This window comes from Haliotis rufescens, unplaced genomic scaffold (assembly GCF_023055435.1).
Source record: "Haliotis rufescens isolate VD_foot unplaced genomic scaffold, xgHalRufe1.0.p SCAF_4, whole genome shotgun sequence".
NCBI classification, from domain to species: domain Eukaryota; kingdom Metazoa; phylum Mollusca; class Gastropoda; order Lepetellida; family Haliotidae; genus Haliotis; species Haliotis rufescens.
In genome coordinates this window covers 35,943,662-35,964,574 of record NW_025964112.1, presented here as the reverse complement: position 1 = coordinate 35,964,574, position 20,913 = coordinate 35,943,662, and the positions used below count along the sequence as shown (strand labels likewise).

The 20,913-nt window shown below is 40.9% G+C and overlaps 1 protein-coding gene across 4 annotated transcripts in view; it reads right to left on the bottom strand.

The window, feature by feature from the left end:
• Window positions 1-20,913, bottom strand: part of LOC124134712 (von Willebrand factor D and EGF domain-containing protein-like) — a 116,534-nt gene that overhangs the window by 38,172 nt on the left and 57,449 nt on the right. For all 4 annotated transcript variants that reach the window (XM_046499751.2, XM_046499752.2, XM_046499753.2 and 1 more), the window contains exons 2-4: window positions 4,504-4,670; window positions 1,184-1,409; window positions 137-196 (exon numbers count right to left, since the gene is read on the bottom strand). In XM_046499751.2, coding sequence (XP_046355707.2) covers window positions 137-196; window positions 1,184-1,409; window positions 4,504-4,670 — 453 coding nt within the window. The remainder of the gene's footprint in view (window positions 1-136; window positions 197-1,183; window positions 1,410-4,503; window positions 4,671-20,913) is intronic.

Genomic DNA, 20,913 nt, shown 5'->3' with positions numbered 1-20,913 from the left:
CGTGTGTGTAATTACGTGTTCTGCAGTAGAAGCCATTGACAGAAGACGAAACAATGTTCTTCACGTTTAACATGAAAAGACAAAAGAAAAGCTTTATCATAGACGATGGTCCTTGTTTATTTACAGGGTTACTTACCATTACATTTTTTATTTTTTAAATCGTATGTTTCTCCTTTTTTACACGTAACTTTATGATCTGAAAAGAGAAATTAATGTTAGAACTTTGCCATTTTGCTATCAATAATATTTACCAAATATCATCATCAATTATGAACTGCCGCGCAAAAGAAAGTAATACATATATGTTTGATGGTTGCTAAAAAACGTAAAAAAGAAATGGTTATTCGATGGTGATGTACTTGAAACCTGTCAGCGACTGTTTTCAGCCTTGTAACGTTGTGATAACGATTTTGGTCCAATCCAGTTTTCAAGTGGATGCTTCTTTTGTCCGGCAGTTTAAATATGAATTTGACCAACTGATGACTAATCACGCTTGGGTTGCTCAATGCTACTGGTGGATTGATGGTTCGGAAACGTGATTATTGGTTAAGTTCATATCTTTGCATATACATCAAACTTATATCAATAAAATGGATTAAAAGAACCCAAAAGACCGAGGGAGCCTGGCCAGGAAGGGGGAGTAATCAAACACTTGTTCACTCATTATGTCATAATGGTGATGAAGATGCAGAGTTGCGTTTCTTGCTCACGCCAGGAACCCATGACTGTGGGTTCGATTCCCCGTTAGCTCCGACTATATTTCGTGGTCTGTCAGCACAATACCTGTGCTTGTGGGTTTCGCCAAAGCGGTATACGTCTTCGGGCTTTCCACCCACATGAAGCTGACACGCTGTGATATAACTGGAATACTATTCAAAGCGGCGTCTTACCTAACTCACTCACTATATGTCCAGGTACCGACCACTTAATATCCTAGTGGAGCCTGGGATTGTTAGCAACAAAATATGTTCGATCACTGCTATAAAATAAATTGTTTCGCTAAAAGCAGGATCCGAACAATGATTTTTCACAACACATTTTTGTCAGGATATCATGATTGTCCAGCGAAGAATTATGGTTTTCTGATGTCTAAATTGAGGTAAAACTTTTATTTCAATATTTTATTTTCAAATGGTCGGTCTTAAATGATCTACATTCCCATGAAGACTATCATCATACTTACAGTCTAAACAATAAGCTATATCACATCCAAGTGAAGATTGAAGTCTATACAAAAAGAAATCTTCACAATTATGCACATGAACCTCGAATGCATAGAAACAACAGTCTGGATCCGACCCCGGAGTGGACCATGATGCGCATGCGCGACCGGAAACTTGTCTACCGGGTTCCGGTAAACCATTTTCGAGATCCAACCAGATCGGAGCTTGTGTTCCACATCTGTTTGTCTGCAATGAAAAGGGGGGTAATAAATGTAAGGTTATGTCTTCGCACTGTGATGTTTATCGTTGGAAATTGGCTTCAGTCAACCACAATCTTCACTGCTTGGCTGAAAACGACAGTAACTTGGCGGTAGAGAAAGACTAAGTACTACATTAATAGCTCTGCACTGTCCCATGACTGTCTGTTTACCTGCAATGTCGACAGATTCCAGGTTAACCTAATCTACCAATACCAACATACTGTCTCATGGCAAAGTGATCTACCGATGGTTACATACCCTTTGCCATCTGATCTTCAGAGCCATCATATACCCTTCAGTCATCTGATCTAATACCAACCATGTACTCTCATGACCTCCTGATCTCTAGATGCTAATATGTGATCCAATGATTATCTGGTCTCACCATGTCAAAATAGTACCACATGGCTACCTGATCTTACATTGCAAACATACCATTCCCTGGTTACCAGATGGCCCAAACATCATCCTTTGACCACGGGTCTCCCTAGATAACATAGCAAGGGTATCTTTTGTAAGAGACATGATTTTAGGCCACTCTTTCTAAACATGATTTCTTTTGCTGTGAAAAGTGGGATAAGCAATTTAATTTTGTTCATACACATTTTTTTCAGGACATCCAACTACATTTCTTTTGGTACTGTTTTTTCCTTATCTGGAACAAATTATTCGTTTGTAAAACCATCCTACCCCAGAATATCAAACAGTTTGTCCCAAATCATTTTCCAATGACAGTTTGATTTCCGAATCAGTGCTTGCTCATATCATCATACGAAGGTAGTATCCATGCCATCTAGATACTTAGTCTCAGTATCAAAAGGCCAAATGATTTCATTGACACCAACATACACTCCAAGCTTACCTCCTCCTCTCCATGTTATGGTTATTGATTTGGATCAGTTAGTTTTGCAGACAGTTTAAAAGGGCTTCACAGTATATTAACAGCAAGGCAGTCACGAACGCAGAATCTGGTCATATTAAACAGAAGAGCACACATGGTCACCAAACACACTCCACATACAAACCGTTTGAAAACCTTTCGAAATAAAGCCAAGTTGCTTTGTATCTAAACTCTAGAGCAAATGAAAGTATGCATGTTTCATGATGGCCAAAACTGAAACAAACAAGAAATGTCAAATCGATGGTGATGTACTTCATACGGGTATCAAAGTTATGTTTTGGACAGTGTTTGGCGACCGTTTTAGCCCAGTAAGGTTTTGATATTTTTAAACATTTGTATTTTTTAGCCCAAAATCCAAGTGTACACGTTCTTTTGCTCGACACTATTTAACGCTCGGAATGAAGGAAACACACTGGTGTTTATGCTCTGCTTATTGTAAACATTTTAACGATCCCCTGTCTTTGACTTATTTCCTCCTTACCACAACTTTAAGATGAAGTTTAAGATACTACTTGGAGTGAGTTGTAGACTTGTATGTTGTGGAAACAGCAAAAGAGACCCTCTGGCATGTTATCCACATTTCAGAACGTCCAACTTGTCGTACCTCGCTTCCAGAGCACGTGTCGGTGGCGTGTGCCATCCATGGAGACTGTTACAGATTGTATCAATACCTCTTAGCTTTTTCATTTAGGATTCATTTCAAATGACCACATTCCTGTTAACTACCGACAGGTTTCAAATGTTGTTAAGGGGTTATATACGGGAACAAATTCCAAAAGGACTGAAAAATGTGTGCGTTGTTCCACGTTGGGGGGCATTTTTGGTAGTTTTCCTTACCTGATCATATACCACTGCGGTGCAAGAAGGTAAGCTTAGGTATTTCATTATTTGGTAACGGAAAGTTACCGTTCTATTTTCAGCCAAGAAAAATAGCGCGTGTTAACCACTCGTCAACGGGAGAGACTTTTTCTGCTTTGACAACCTGGAAGCCTTTGATCATGAAACACTGCTTTTCAGTTTTGAGCCAAGACTATCTTCCGCCAAATACATGACATATGTCCCTGTGTCACCCCCAAATGATCTGGCAGCTCTGAAGAGGTTCACCGCAAAATTGATATATTCTATTGCCTAGGGTAAAAATAGTGTTTTTATCCTAACATAATTAGGTTTTAGACAGAGGCATCATTGAATACCGGGGATCCTGGGTAAGAATATAGATCCCCAGCAACCAGTACTTGTTACTAAATGGAGCGGGTGGTCAGGCTTGGTTGATTGCATGCCATCGTACTCGATGTAAATCGTCAGGTCCAGACTCTATTATTTACAGACCGCTGGACATAACAAAAGACATACTCTCTGTCTGTCTGTCTCTCTCTCTCTCTTCCCTCCTCTCTCTCTTCCTCTCTGTCTCTCTCTTTTTCTCTCTCTCTCTCTCTTTTACCCCCCTCTCTCTCACACACGACCTCGAACACTTGGACAAAGAACGTACAGTACTATTTCCTACTTATCTTATCATAGATACATTCTTCTTACATTACTCATAAAGCACACTCCATTTTTACCCTGCAATGTGCTTCGTTTATGTAACCACTGAAAGTATGATTGTGAGATAATGTCACAAATATCCTGCCCCGATATACACACCTACTGCTGGGTCTGTCTCCTGCATTTCTCACTTAATCCTACCAGACGTTGAAATGTGGGCCATGCGGCTTCTCCGTCATACACAAGCCCACATATATCCGCATTCCTAAGTTCCTCAGGACTATATGTGTCTATGGCTGTCGGATGTCCGTGATGCAGCAGATACACTCCGCGTCACTGTGTGACAAGGTTCAATGTCTATGTCTTGCGTTAAGGTTGACACGCATTTTCTAATCTAAATTATACCATGGTAGGCTTGGTCACAGGAGTATCTTGAAGGCATGTTAGGATACGTGTGGGAGTTGGGTTTCGTGCCACTTTATTCAGTATTTCAGTTCCATCGTGTAGTGGGTAGGTAGCCAAGAGGTTAAAGCGTTCGCTCATTACGTCGAATGGTCGGGTTCGATTCCCCACATGGGTATAATGTATAAAGACCACTTCTAGTATCCCCGCCATGATATTCCTGGGATATTACTAAAAGTGGCGTAAAAATATATTCTCTCACTCAGTCATTTCCGCGTTACTGGTCACATACCTGTACACACTTGCTGGCCATGACGGCGTTTGACCCATTGACCATGAATCTGTACCAGCCTATGTCCAGTCCGATGTCACACAGCTTGTCCCCCTTCTCATCGGTGACGTAGTTGATGTAGCGGCGGTAGTCGTCAATGACGCGGTACCGACCTTCATGGCATGGGTCTGTCAACGTGGAAAGGACAACATCAGCAATGCATCAGATAGACATCAAGAAACGGTTAAAGGAAGCTATCAATCGATAAACAAGGGCTGGAAGACCTAAGGTTGCACGTGACATAAAATGCCCTTTCTACACAACGCACCGGTATTATGAATAACAGTTAATCTGCATGCGTAGAAAACCTTAACACGTTAATGTTCGTTTGGTATTAAGCAGCGATTGGACCGAGTGTTCGATGATTACCTTTAGGGTGTGATGAAACCTGAATGTACCCATCACCTCGCGAATATTTCTTTAGTTTGTTAGAGTTAACTTCTGATATTACGAACTGAAATGCAGGCACAGTTCGGTAAATACGAAGTAAAATCGACTGCCCCACCAGTGGTATCATACATTGCTGGTTAAAAAGATATCCACGGTGTAAGAGCTTCTTTCTACTGAGTTAATTTCTTGTTTATGTCGAATCATGCAATATGGCGTCTAATTTGCTGAAAGTAATAGTGTCTGAAGTACTTCTAAATTTATTACGTAAACGCCAGAGTTCAACCAGGCTCAATTATCCACCGGAACAGATTCCATTGCGCGGAAAAGGCAAAATGACAATGAAAAGCACGCAAAACTCGCTCCGTCTTATCCGTTTCTCGGTCTGTTAGTTCACGTCTAGAGCCTAGAGTCACCAGTTTGATGTAATGAAAAGCATATTGGCACAACATGTTCAAATAATTATCATGTCTTCTCTTCAATCAAAATGTTAAAATCAGCCCATTTAAGCAACAAATGAATTCATCACACAAAACAGTTCTTTGGAAACATTGAACGTATTACACATACTTCTATATTTCTGGAGGAGGTTAACAAGAGCATTATCTTAAATAAAGAAAAAGTGTGACTGGGAAAAAACATAGGTTGGGTAGCACGTGAAACGAGACATAATTTATAGAATACAACTTTTATAAAAATTGCAATATATTGCCATCTTTTATCTCTTTGAAAATTTCAAAGCAGTGAATTATTGAATTGCATACCCTAGTTTTACACCAAAGGCATTAAAATGTCATCATCTGAATATGTACATGATGCGTACACTGATTGTATTTCATAATAACGAGCCGACGAATATATATTTTTTGACTGGAGTATGGAATACCCATCAAGACAACTAGAAAAATCAACAAAGAAAAACCAGAACACAACACCCTCTGTATCCAGGACGTGAGGCAGACCGAAATATGTTCCGGCAGTCAACACATAGGCATATTCAGTAACACAAACTATCTATATCTATCCAGAAAACACATGTCACCACTCACCCGTCAGCCGTCATGGCGTCTTTTTTTCATTTTGTAAAAGAAACACAAAAAGAAAAAACCTTCTCGTACATGTATATGTTAAGAACTAAAAGGTTTGTCAAAAATTTGATTACAGTTTTTGACAAATAGTTTTCATCATAACAATCCAAGCAAGACCGATATTAATTTCTCTGCCGATGAAATGTACATGTTGAGGGTGTAATACATATCTGTCAATCAGCATGTCGTATATAAAAGCTACAAAACCGTTTCCATAATCATAAGAAATCTCTACTACGTCAGAATGGCTACGTCTGCAGTTGACATATATACGGTTCCACATGCCTTTTGACGCGTGTCTTTGAACTCCAAGGATGTTATTTCTGAGAGTTTATTGAACATTAAATGCCTAATGCAGATGCCTTGATGTATTTCACGTAACAAGATATCGACGTAACATATGCATGTGTTTCTAGGCCGGAACCACTTAATGACGATGCTCGTATGGTAATTGCATAACTCTTTTGATATTTTTAACCATATTGCTTACATCATTTAACCAACATCGCTAATTCTTTGATATTTACAATTTCTCGTGCATAACAAAATTTATCATTTTGAGGTTCTTGGGCTTTGGGCATATTTGCTGTTCATTGGAAACTATGAAACTGACACACCATGTGTTGAAATCAACCTTCAGTGCTGCGAATGTCAGGGGTGTGATTGATTGATATGAGCATGCGTTGCATGTCGCGAGTCTGTTAACATGGGAGATAGGTACCATGGCCCGTAAACTGAAGTATGCGTTTGAGAATTGCATGGATGTATGAAGACTATTTCGTAGAAAGCAAAAGACGGTGACATTTGTGAGGGTGTTATTATCAACCTTACGTCACGTGCGTGCATCTTGCTTCGCAAAGTATGTTTATCTGAATACAATAAATAATTAATATACAGCCACCGCCTTTAGTTATTACTTTTACGTGCCCCAAACACTTCAATGTGAGATGAATGTTTTGGTATGTTCACTACGTTTTTATCTCATTACATTGTATTTCTTAATAGATCCAAAGTAATCTGTTTTCCTGGCGAGGGACCTTCTTGAAGTTTCACTTATAAAACTCATTCCCACTTCAGAAGTGCACACAGAAGGCTTCATACAAACCGTCTCCGTTTCTTTTCGAAATAAATTTTAATACATCGACGATGATCGTGCACAAACTTGACTTAAACCCTGTTTATATACACTCACTTACCGCCCACTAGGATAAATATACCCGCGTGGGCAAAGGGTAGTAGAAAGTGGTTGTGTGTATATGCACTGGTATACTTGGGGCAGTTCATTATGATATCAATCAATTTAGCTCATTTGAGACAAAACAAGTTAGTTTGGACGTGGTGCTCGGGGAAAGAGAAGGCAACGTTGACACAGGCGTAGCTTTAGCTATAAGCTCGTCTTTTCGATAAGAAGGTCTTCATGAAGGAAAGATGCAGAAGTTGGGGGAACGATATTGTTTTGAAAACATTTAATGAAGATCAATGGCTTGAAAATTGCAGGATGTCCCAAGCCCTGTTTCAAGTCATCTGCCTACAATTGGAGCTACATTTGCGCCGTTCATCAGACGTTAGAGAAGCCTTGACCTCTGAACAACGCGTTGCAGTAGCTGTGAACTTCTTGGTCAATACAGTGAAGTACTGAACCAACGGTAACTTGTTTGGAATAGCCAGGTCAACAGTGTCTGCGTCCATGACGTCTGCGGAGCCACATATCAGAGGATGTTCAATGAAATGGTCAGATTTCCACGTGGGGTTGCCTCGAGGGAGGTTATTGATGTTATAAAGACAAATGGAACTTTCAAACTGTACAGGAGCAATAGAGGACATTGTCCTCCTGGCTTCTGAAACCATTCAACAATAGAGGACAGCTTACAGCAGAACAGCCGTGCTTAACTACCGTTTCAGCAGTGCCCGTATGACGAATAAGAACACATTCGGACGGTTCAAAGGGAGATGGAGGCGTTCCCTCAAAGGCGTTGCGTTGATATCAATTTCGTGTCAACCCTTGTGGGTGTAGCTTATCGCACTACACAACCTTTGTGAAAACAAAGATCAGCCCTACCTACCATGGCGTGCTGCATACACAGAACCACAGACTACGTTGCAGTCAGAGATCAGCCCTACCTACCAGACTGGCATGCTGCATACACAGAACCACAGACTACGTTGCAGTCAGAGATCAGCCCTACCTACCATGGCGTGCTGCATACACAGAGCCACAGACTACGTTGCAGTCAGAGATCAGCCCTACCTACCAGACTGGCATGCTGCATACACAGAACCACAGACTACGTTGCAGTCAGAGATCAGCCCTACCTACCATGGCGTGCTGCATACACAGAGCCACAGACTACGTTGCAGTCAGAGATCAGAGATGAATTGACAACTGTATGAGATTATAGGCAATACCTCGGCAATTAGATTAAAATAAATCTGAAATGACATGTTGTGCTTTGACAACAACTATATAACCATGAAATTTCCCATAGCGAAGTATTCATATCTTGAATTTGAAAGTAATAGCTTTAATTACTGTATCTATCATTGCAAGACAGTGAATTAAGTAAGGCAAATGTTGAAATACGTTTATTTGCACATACGCAATTTACCCGGGGGTAAACACATTTGCCCTACATCCGGTGCTAGGGCAAATTTACCACCGGGGATGAATGCGTTTATATGCCCCGAAGGCCAAATATACCCACTAGGTAAACATATCCCACGTGTAAATAGATGCATCTAAACATGGCTTAAGCGTACGAAAGCAAAGTGCATTTATCGTCGAGTTTGCACAGAAAACTTGCGTTGCTGTTCCTACAGTCGACATTGCAAGCTCTTTGTTTATGTGTCAACACGCCAGCGCATTTGTCAAGTGCTGTGTATGTCTTCTCATGATGCATGTGCTTGACACAAACGTCAAACATGGGATTCTCTAGAATCTAAATCGCTATTTTAAACCTGCAAACCAGTTTTTAAAAAGAACAAACCCATTACCCTTAAATCGCGGGTATATAGGCCTGACTGATACAACTTGTTCTTATCTCATACGAAGAGCACTTGTGAGGAGAGGTGAAATGAGGCTGAACGTCGCGTCCAAGATTATTGCACCAACATAGCGACGTGCATGCACGTGTGTGTGTGTGTGTGTGTGTGTGTGTGTGTGTGTGTGTGTGTGCTTGTGCGTGTGCGTGTGCGTGTGCGTGGTTGCTTGTACTGGTCCGGGCTAATGCCGATTTTATCGTGCACCCCACAGAGATACCATGCCGCAGTTTAACATGAATACCCCACTAAGACACAATATACTGACCCCAGCCGACCAGTCCTTGTTTAAGCCCCTTAATGCTGAGCGCAAAACAGGAGAGCAATTTAACGTCTGTTGGTATGAACCCAGACCTAGACCTAGAGTGAGTGAGTGAGTGAGTATGGCTTAAAGCAGCTTTAAGCAATATATCACGGCGGGGGACACCAGAAATGGGCTTCACACATTGTACCTACGTGGGGAATCGAACCCGGCTCTTCGGCGGGACGAGCTACACCACCGCCCACTCTACCACTAAACCACGGAGGCGATACAAGGGTAATACATGAAACACCACTGGCATACATTTATGAGTGAGTGCGTTGGGTTTAACGCCGCTTTTAACAGTATTCCAGTTATATCACGGCGTGTCAGCTTAATGTGGGAGGAAAGCCCGAAGTTTACCACGTTTACCACTTCGGTGAAACCCACGAGCAAGGGTATGGTGCTGACAAACCTAGAAACATAATCGGGGCGAACCGGGATTCGAACCCACAATCATAGGTTTCTGGCGTGCCCAAGGGACGCAACTCTGCACAGCGAATCGCGGCGCCTTAGACGACTGGGCCACCCGTGCCCCCCATACATTTATGAAGCACATTCATATTCATATTGAAGTAGCCTATTGCCAAGGTACACACTCACTCACTCACTCACTCAGCGCGACTACTCACTCACCCATTTATTTACTATCCCACTCATTCATTAACTCCTAAACAACTCACTCACACACTCACCTGCCGGGTCTCTCATTGTCCTACTCATTGAATATAACACGTCGACGCTACAGAATAATATGTTTCTATTATCTGCTGGAACAGACTCCATTGGGCGTAAAAGGCAAAATAGCGGTGAAAATTATATGAATGGATCACTGAAAATCAGTGACTCCAGGTGTTCGCGAAAAGGCTACCAATCACTCAATAGCAACTCACAAAGGGACGCAACTCTGCACAGCGAAATGCGTTCTCGTAGACGACTGAGCTACCCTTAATACCAATCTCTTGTAGGGTTGTTCCGTAATTCACCCTGTAATAAACAGTCCCTTTGATCTGACTACAACCATGGCATTTATCACAATTAACTGATCTCCTTGCACTACATGAACCACACCATTGTTTACTGTTGGAGAGGAACGCCTCCGTGGTCTAGTGGTAGAGCGCCCGCCCGGAGAGAGGCAGGTCCGGGGTTCGATCCCCGGCCGCGTCATACCAAAAGACGTAAAAGATGGTATTTCTTGTTACCCTGTCTGGCGCTCGGCTTTAAGGTGCTAAAACAAGGACTGTCTGAGTGGGGTATTCATGTTCAACTGCGGCATGGTATCTCAGTGGGCTAGCACTGTAAAATCGGCATTAGTCCGGAACAGTACGTATACACACACACACACACACACACACACACACACACACACACACACGTCGCAAAATGAGTGTAATAATCTTGGATGCGACATTAATCCCATTTCACCTCACTACTGTTGACGAGATTTCTCCATTGGCGGGTAAACATGTAACTGTGTCAAGGGCTACCTCGACTACCCAGACCGGTTTGTGGGACGAGTCCTTATACTGCACTTAGTGTGGTATGAAGGCATTAAGTCCTTGACAACTGTCATAAAAAATTAAACTGATAAGCCGTCGAGTGGTGTTGATTTTTACACAGGTGAACGAACGGTAAGGTACACTTTGACGGGACTTTGATTTATTGGAATTGTTATTCGTCTTCATTATTTACAATACGTTTACCCATTACTCTATTTTTTCACAATATATGTTTCCATTGTCATTTTGAGTACATTCAGATTAAACATAATACTCAAATAACAATTACCGTATTTCCTCTTTTGACGCACAGGGATGTATGGTTTCAAACATAGCGTTTAATGTCTTCATGTGTAGTAAGGGACTATTGTACTATGGACTGGACTATGTGTATGCATGCATGCATTATGTGATTGTGTTAGTGAATATGTGTATATGTAGATATTAAGAATGTGCATGATTACCTTTTATATCTAATTGTATTTTAATATTTGTAATATCTTAAGGTGTCATTTCGGCCCTCTGAGGCCTGGTGTTTGTATTTTAAGTATGTGCTAAATGTTGTAATAGTTTGTAACACATAACACTGTAATAAACTATATTATTATTATGATTATTATTATTATTCATTACATTTAGTTAGGGACTATTCATTATGTGATTAATCGGATTCAGGGGTACAACGTTATAGGTCCCTAGCAGCCTGTGTCGGTTGTAGGGACGACTTAATGGGTCGGGTGGTCAAGCTCGGTGACTTGTTTCATTGTGTGTTATCGTGCGGCGTGCGACATTGTGCATCATATCACTCGCTGGACTTGACTAGCCCAGACTTCATTATTTACGGGCGTCATGTAGCTGCAATATTGCTGAGTGCAGCGTTAAACAACAAACAAACATCATGAGATATCTAAATGGGGCACTTTCATTTGCTGCGTGACTGGACACGGCGTGTATTGGCGACACGGTCTATTACAGGCCCTGCGTCTATTACAGGTCCTGTGTCTACTACAGTCCCGTCGTCTACTACAGACCCCGCGTCTATTACAGGCCCTATGTCTACTACAGGCCTTGCGACTTCTACAGGCCCTACATGTATATACAGCCATACCATGCGACCGTTAGAGGAAATACGGTATATAAACTAGTAGGTCTAAACCTATTAAACAACATCTTACATGAAGCTGATAAGGTGTCAGCGTTAAAATCAACAAGACGGCGTCTTCAATGTAAACACATTCAAGGTTATAACTATAAAATTCAAGAAAAAGGTAACTTAAAATCCCCGTTCCAAATGCAAACACTGTAGGCATGTGTTCCCACTCGCTTTTTTCCATGCGTATTTAAAGCTAGGTTGTGTATTTATGGCATTTTTTAAAGATCAAAACTGAAATCATATTTACTCAGATCTTAGATAACGTTAATCACGCGAGAGAGGTGGGTTGGTTCTGAACGACAAACGAATGATCTCACTAACAATATCAAACAGCCGGTTTGAGAGGGTCAGCAGTTTCTTACATTATGCGACCTACCAGAGCAGTAAAAATAAACCTACTGCTGTGTTTAATAGTAACGATATTAGTTGATGCTTTATTGATATAAAGTGACCCGATAAAACATATCAAGAGCGAGCATATGAAATAAGTTGTCAGTCCGATATGCCGCCCGGCTCGACCAACATCTTCCTCCCACCTATCTTACAGGGGACGAGGATTTGAAAAAAATCATAGTAAATTTGTTTCACGTTGTTAAATATTTTACTTTGTCTGATTTAAAGTATATAAAAGAAACTGTTAATAGTCATTCTTAATATTTAAAAAAAGGGTCTCAGTTTACTAAATGTATCCAGGCATAAAGAAGTCTCCCCAAATACTACGTCTCCACGCCGCGCAAAATTTCAAAAGTTATTTTGCAGAAACTATGGTGTTTTGAAAAGACTTAATTCATATTTCTAGCCCCAAAGAATATTTTTGAAGGAAGTGTCGATACTGTGATTAATTGTACGCCATTTATTCGCGAGCACCTGGTGTCATCACTGATTGTCAGTGATCCAGTCATATCAGTTTCACATCTATTCTGTTTTTCTTGCACAATGGAATCTGTTTCATCAGATAATCAAGACTGTTATTTTCGGGCGTTGACGTTTGAGACATTATGTATAATTTAATCAATATCTACGGTATACAGTGTGTTGCGTGCTATAATCCTTGATACTCTGTGTAAAAAGAGCTTGTCGTAAGAGGCGACTAACGGGATCGGGTGGTCAGGCCCGATGACTTGGTTGATTCATGTTGCAATCTCAATTGCGTGGATCCATGCTCATGTTTCAATCTCTGGATTGTCTGGTCCAGACTCGATTATTTACAGACCGCCGTCATACAGCTGGAATATTGCTGAGTGCGGCGTTAAACAACAACATACAAACAAATCTGTGCTTTAATACTGGCCTATATAATTATAATGGGCCGCTGGATCCCTAACGTCAATACATCATCAAATTAATCTAAAACTGCATTATTCTTGGTTAGTCAGCACAATATCCTCACGAAAATAGAGTATGTCTGATACCTGCATCACTGGATGTCCTTCAACGTCAAGCTTAGGCGGCGAGATTTAGCTGAAATACTGTTCAAAGCAGCATTAACCCAAACTCACTCACTTACTCAAGTTAACACAGGTCTTAACCTAGACTGAAAACGGACAATAGGCAGTGTATGATCATACCCCCTTTTTAAGGTACATTAAACCTTACCAGATCACGTGTGTAATCTTCTCATCTCAATGGTCAAACTGTGCGCCGCGGTAATGGGAAATGCACGCATGGCTGACACCTTCTGATCACAATCTGACACATATAGATGTTGGTTCTCTCAGTGAGTATATCAAATTATCGACTGACTGGACATAGTAGATGAAAATCAGACGTTAAATATACCGGCTCTCTTAAACAAGTACTTCAAGTTGTAGATCAGGGTGTCGGAGTGTAATCGACTGTCAATAATAAACAAGCCGGGTCATCCGTCTGTTTAACCCATTTCTTCCGCTGACTGCGTTGAGGGTAAATTCGTATGAACGTTTCGGTAATGTATACCTATGTTTTTCTTCTTAATTATGGTATGTGCTTGTTGAAACATGTTTATTCAGCTAACGTATAATTGTTGGGAATGTGTCGGCTGAGTAGGGTACACTGTTGTTTTGATACAGTTGGGTGGCTGAGTTTGCTTCAAGGCTACGTTTCAGCTCTAAATGAGAGGAAGGATTCAGGTCGTAGACTAATTTGGCGAATCCACAAGCAAGGGCATGGTGCTGAAACTAAGATCTTAGCACGGTTAACCTAACCCCAACGCACCCAGCGCACCCACCCACCCTCCAATGAGTTTGAATGGGTTTATTGACTCTTCGAGTGTTTGTTATATCCTTGATAACACTTTAATGGTTCAGAACCCCTTAGTTGAAGATTTCATTTGCTTTTCTAAAAAAAATTGTCGCCACATGAATGAATTTTGAGCAAGTAGTTAAAACCTTGAATTTGTATAAATTTGGCCTACTCGTGTCCCAAAAGCAAGCTTAACTTCTACTTCTGACACTACCACTGCTACAACAACAACTGCTACTACTGCTCCTACTACTACTACTACTACTACTACTACTACTACTACTACTACTACTACTACTACTGCTACTACTGCTCCTACTACTACTACTACTACCACTACTACTACTACTACTACTACTACTACTGCTACTACTGCTCCTACTACTACTACTACTACTACCACTACTACTACTACTACTACTACTACCACTACTACTTCTACCACTACTACTACTACTACTACTACTACTACTACTACTACTACTACTTCTTCTACTACTACTACTACTACTACAGCTACTACTTCTACAACTAGTAGTAGTACTTCATGAAATATGGACAATGTTGTTAATATGATAAATATGAGACAATGTGATTAATTGCTCTCTCTGAAATATACAAATCATAAACACATTTGTATGCAATGTAGTTCTACCATATTAACATTATTTTCTGTTTGATTATCTGCATATTCTTATCATCACCTTAATTGTGCTTCCTTTGGGTTCCATCCAGATGTTATGAGATATCTATAATCACATCAGTGTATTTGTGTAATTACATATATTCCTATAAGTAATCTGATTCACAAAATATTCATATAAATGATACAGAGCGGAATCTGTTAAACTGGACATCTGTGGGACTGTAAGTGTAGTCCGTTTAGACAAAGGTCTGGATATGCGCGGTTATAGCATGTGATTACGAAACAAAACATACAGATACCTTTGAAAGAAACAATCATTTATCGAGGTCAATTCGGAACCGTTTGACAGAAGTTTGGTCAGTAGTCAGTTTTACACGGAATCCAAGGTATGTAACAACATACATACTTAAAGAATTTGAAGTGCTTGACGCAAAATGGGTTTGTTATCTAGGTTGTTGTCAAGCTGTACAACCATCACCGCTACAACCATCTGGGGAGACCCGCTGGCGTCGTACAGAAATACGTCAAGAGATGATACTTGTTGTCACCCTGTCTTGAACTCGGCGTTAGGGGACAAAACAAGGAGTAGATACATCAGAGACAGCAAAGTATATCAGTGGGCTAGCACTTTAAAATCGACATCAGTCCGGACTAGTACAATGTGTACCCCTCTCTCTCTCACTCTCTCTCTCACACACACAATCCATTTCACTTCTCTCTCTCTACCTCTCGGGGCGGTCGGGTAGCCTAGTGGTTAAAGCGTTCGCTCGTCACGCCGAAGACCCGGGTTCGATTCCCGACATGGGTACAATGTGTGAAGCCCATTTCTGGTGTCCCCCGCCGTGATATTGCTGGAATATTGCTAAAAGCGGCGTAAAACCAAACTCACTCACTCACTCTCTACCTCTCACTCACACACAAAACCCATTTACCTCTCTCTCTCTATCACACACACAAAACCCATTTCACGTCTCTCTCTCTCTCTCTCTCTCTCTCTCTCTCTCTCTCTCTCTCTCTCTCTCACACACACACACACACACGTGCAGGCACAACCCATTTCAACATTTCAACCCAACACCAATGGGACACATACATTAATCTAACACCGAGGAAATCTCGAGCTGTAACTACTAGTGAAATACCCAAGCCTGGGAGCACTGTCTACATGTGTATGAATTCATCAGCGTGTCACTGTCAATTCTATTTCTCCAGTCACGTTCACATATCACATATATGTTTAACCATGCCGTCCGCAACCAATATGTGCTTGTACCCGAGGAATGCTGAACTTCACATGGTTAATCAGACGTGATAATAACTTCCAATATACACCGCGACAAGGTTGACAGGACTTTTCTGCATGCTTATATCGCTGTCACTCAAGCTACACCTGACAAGGCATAAGGTACACAGGCACCTAATATGAACACGCCTCTACCTGAACCGACTGTCTGCTATGCAAGGTAAGATATTGGGCTGTGGTGAAAAACAGCGTGGGTGACCGATATTATGTTAACAGTGAGTAAACACAAGTTTGAAAGCCACGTCAACCTGAGCGTTAAGAACATTCCAGTTGTCTATAAAGAGAGCGTACGCGCAATCTGTTCGTGCAAGTGTTGGTATATTGTCCAAAAAAAAGAAATTGATAATAAAATCCTTAAAATGTCATGTTATTTTAAGGACAAAATTTGAGATCACAAACAGTTTCATTGCTTTAGCTCTGAATAATGGTAACAAGGTCGCATAAGACGCGACCTTCACGTGCACGCCACTGCAAGGTCAACGAACTGATTAGTGTAAGTGACCGGATGAAAACCGTCATGAGCGAAGGTCAAGGTCACACACTATTGAAAGTAACGCATGTGACTTCTAAAATGAAGGGTCTTGATCATACTCACAAGTTTTGCATCGTGCATTTAGGGGCAGAGAAAAGGGCTAACACAACGCAAGTCTTTGTACAGCTATGGCAGGATCCGCTGGTCATGGGTTCGAATCCTAGATTCGTCCCAATTGTGATCTTTAGCCTCCCAATATCAAAGCTCGAGGGTTTTGCCATAGTGGTAACAGTCTAGGTCATAAACAGTGTTTGCAATGGGATAGCCTAGTGGGTAAAGCGTTCGCTCGTCCCGCCTCAAACCCGGGTTCGATTCCTCACATGGGTACAATGTGTGAAGCCATTTTCCGGTGACGCTGGAATATTTCTAAACGCGGCGTAAAACCATACTCACTGGCTCACGTTTTTCCACATGGATACAATGTGTGAAACTCATTCCTCGTGTCCCCCGTCTTGATATTAATGGAATATTGCTAAATGCGACGTTAAACCATACTCTCCGTGATATAGGTAATATGAAATAACCGTTGCAATCACTAATCCCAACTAACCAACTCGCCCAATCACTCACTTATAAGGTAGTTCTGTCAATGGAACGAAGTGTCATATCTCAAGCATATCTCTATTTCCTGTTGGGACAATACGGCTTCAAAGAGAGGACCAAATAACAAGCATTTAATATTCTGCACAGTCAGCATTTTTAAAGAATGTCGTTAACTCTTCCTAACTGTTCTAATGCTCAGCCAGATGTTACGACTAACCGCTAATCCTTTGTTAGTGTAAATAGGACCTATTTTCAGAGCTTTTCCTGAAGCCCACACGAAACTCTATCTGTCTGTGTAAAGCGACAACATCGTTAGCATGGTTGTGGAACAACCTGACAGGCACATGTGTGTACGCCCTGTACACGTACATGATTGCGTTTCCTTAGATAGGAACAGTCTGTCGATCGGTCACAAACTGATATATAAATACTATATATCTTACACTACTAGTATATTAAGTACGTACATGTGAAAAGCCAATAATGTAGAGTCAGCAGACGACGACATGAACCACCCCATGAAAAAGAGAGGCATCGGAAAAGGTGTGAGGCACAAATTCAAACAGGCTAACCTGATTAATTGCAATAGAAGCCTTTCCTTGCCCCCTGGAAACGAACCTACACTAAGGCAGTAAGGACATGACCGAAACAATTTCACCACCTGTGACCATCATCATCATCATCATCATCATCAGATACTTTTCAGATTGATCATTTTGACCATCAGATACTCAACACTGACATCACCGCCATTGAGGGCAACCATTTCGGATCCTGGGACCCATCCTTATCACACACCTGGATACGAACGAAAGTGAGTTAGCACGTTATCAGTGTGCCTAATTAAAGGTAAACCAGGTGACATTAGTAGAAGCATCAACCCACTCCATCAGGATAAACTGACACATTGATACGTCCATCTGCGGTGGCAATAAAAAAACGTCAAAAGGATCCTCCTTCGCCTGACTGGCTTGGTAACTCAATGTCAGTAACAAATTGTACAACAAGAATGGAACACGGAGACCCAGTTCACAGAACTCCCGTCTTGCCTAGACGTTTCATTCACAACTTTGATGACACCCCTCGTGTTGCCCCATTGTCAGGATTAGAAAGGTCCACAAAATATCACTGGCCTTTCGTCAGTAACCTGAGATGGTCTTAGGGCCCGCTATTGTTCAAGAAGTTATTGCACTTTTCAACAGATACTCGGTTTTCTTTACTCATGTTGTTATCAATCAATATCCATAGTGAGCGAGTGTGTGAGTTGTGTTTAACGCCGCTTTTAACAATATTCCAGTTACATCACGGCGTGTCAGCTTAATGTGGGAGGAAAGCCTGAAGTGATGCAGGTTTCAGACGTTTACCACTTCGGTGAAACCCACGAGCACGGGTATGGTGCTGACAAACCTAGAAACATAATTTGGGCGAACCGGGATTCGAACCCACAATCATAGGTTTCTGGCATACCCAAGGGACGCAACTCTGCACGGCGAATCGCGGCGCCTTAGACGACTGGGACACCCGTGCCCCCCAATATAGTATGAGCTGGGTTCAGCAAGGTAAGAACTATATACATATATGGCCTTTTATAGCAAACTGTAAAACTATGTTCGTCGGATAAAATTCAAATCCTCGGCCACATCACGTGAAAGGATCCACACAGCCTGTTGTGTACTACGGTATTGGTGGAATGTGTAAGGATTGACAAATAATGTCTTACTTTTTATGTCAAACTTACAAAAGACACACATACGAAATGTACAATGAAACCCTTGTTCATTTCGTATTCTGCATGCTAGGAATAGCTCCAGACAAAACTAATATTTGATAAACTCTATACTTAAACCCACAAGATAAAAGAACGCATTCAGTCATCTTTTTGTGAAGAAGAGCAAGATGTCAAACCTTGCAGACTTCATCGCTGATAATGGCATCGTTTGTTCATGCTTGGAGAAGCACCAAGAAAACACTGAGGATTTAATATGTCTTTAGCACCATGGGGCGAAATTGACAACTTTCTATTTCATTTTCTTTTATCTCTTTCAGGCATTGTATACGGGCAGCTTTTACACATTCATTAGGACGATGTAATGCAAGAGGGAGTAGTATGTGTGGCAGTTTAATGGTTTGACGGTTTGACGGACGTTGTTGACGTTGCCGTTCTGTTGCCATTTAACCAGAAATACGTGTATATTTTGTACAGAATATAAAACATAAAAGTGGTAGAAAACAAAGATCATGGAGCTTATGGTCCAGAACAGAATTCCTGAGTGAAAGGTACCATCCTGTATACAGCGAGCTCAAAGAATCCCATGGCAGTAATCAGGTATAGAAAGTGGCTCATCTTTTGGCCCACCAAAAATGTAACCGTTACGTTTTAATATATACCAAAGTGATGAACAGATCTACACTGTAAAATGCAACAACAGAATACTTTGTCATATATCGAGAATCAAATAAAGTCGTGTAATAATCCTTAAATATGGCAAAATGTACATAAAAAAGAATTAATATCAATTTGACAGATTATTTCGTTCACATTTTGCTTTGTCCATCCAGCAAAGATAAACCTTTGAAATGAGATTAATAATTACTCTGAAGAAACAAGGCGACAAAAAACCAAAAACCAAAAACCAAAAACCAATCAGTTTTCGTTATCGGCCACTCTTTATTTTATTTATGCATATTTTGGTTATTATATTAACTTTCCGGGCAAAGAATAGTCCACAACGAGAGCTTATGAACTCAAGAATATTACAGCATGATATTGCATTATTAGAACATTAACTGTTATGTAGTTCACGTTTTCAACAGTGTGAGCGAGTTAAGATGGTTTAAGGAAGAAACTATATGGATGTCAACTTCTTTATTATGAGGAACACTATGAAATGAATCCTAAGTCGCCTTGTACAAATGTAGTCACAGAGTACCACAAATGTAAAATAATAACGTGATTAGCTTTGCCTTTTTATATCATAAGCAATGTTAGAAATCAAGAAATCCATGGTGTTGTATGTTAGGGTCTCTAGTACGATATGGTATATCCATACCATTAATTTGCGCCACTTGACTTTCACTATCAATTTCAGTCACTGATAGATTTGATAACACATTACTTGAAATAAGTTGCATGTCAACAACTAAAAGCGACAAAATCCTTTCCACATTTCTCGATTGTACGATTCCGACGATATCATGACCATGTGTTTATGAATCACTATCAAAGTGTGAAGATACCAGGTGTTCGCGAAAAGGTAAGCTTATCCTGCCCCACCGGAGGCACGCGTCACAAACAAATTAAAGCAAGTCAGTTGTTTAGTCAGATACGTCAACGTTTGCGTTTTTCAAGAATAGTCACCCACAGTCAGTTTAACACCATCTGATATCATGTTTCATTTCGACACTATGTAGAGGATTTCTACACTGTTTGAAGTTGCTATGAAGCTTGGCTTCTTGATCTATGTTATCGTGTGTTAGAGATGTGGCAATATTAGCATGTATAAAATATCACAACGTTATAAAGACCTCCTTGTTCTGGTCATACCATCAGAGCCAGCGAGATCCATGGACTTACATCAACAGATCTGTGTGGAATCCCGTTGACAAAGCCCACCATTGGTCTTCATTTCACAATTCGCAACGTAATGTTAAATTATTCATGAG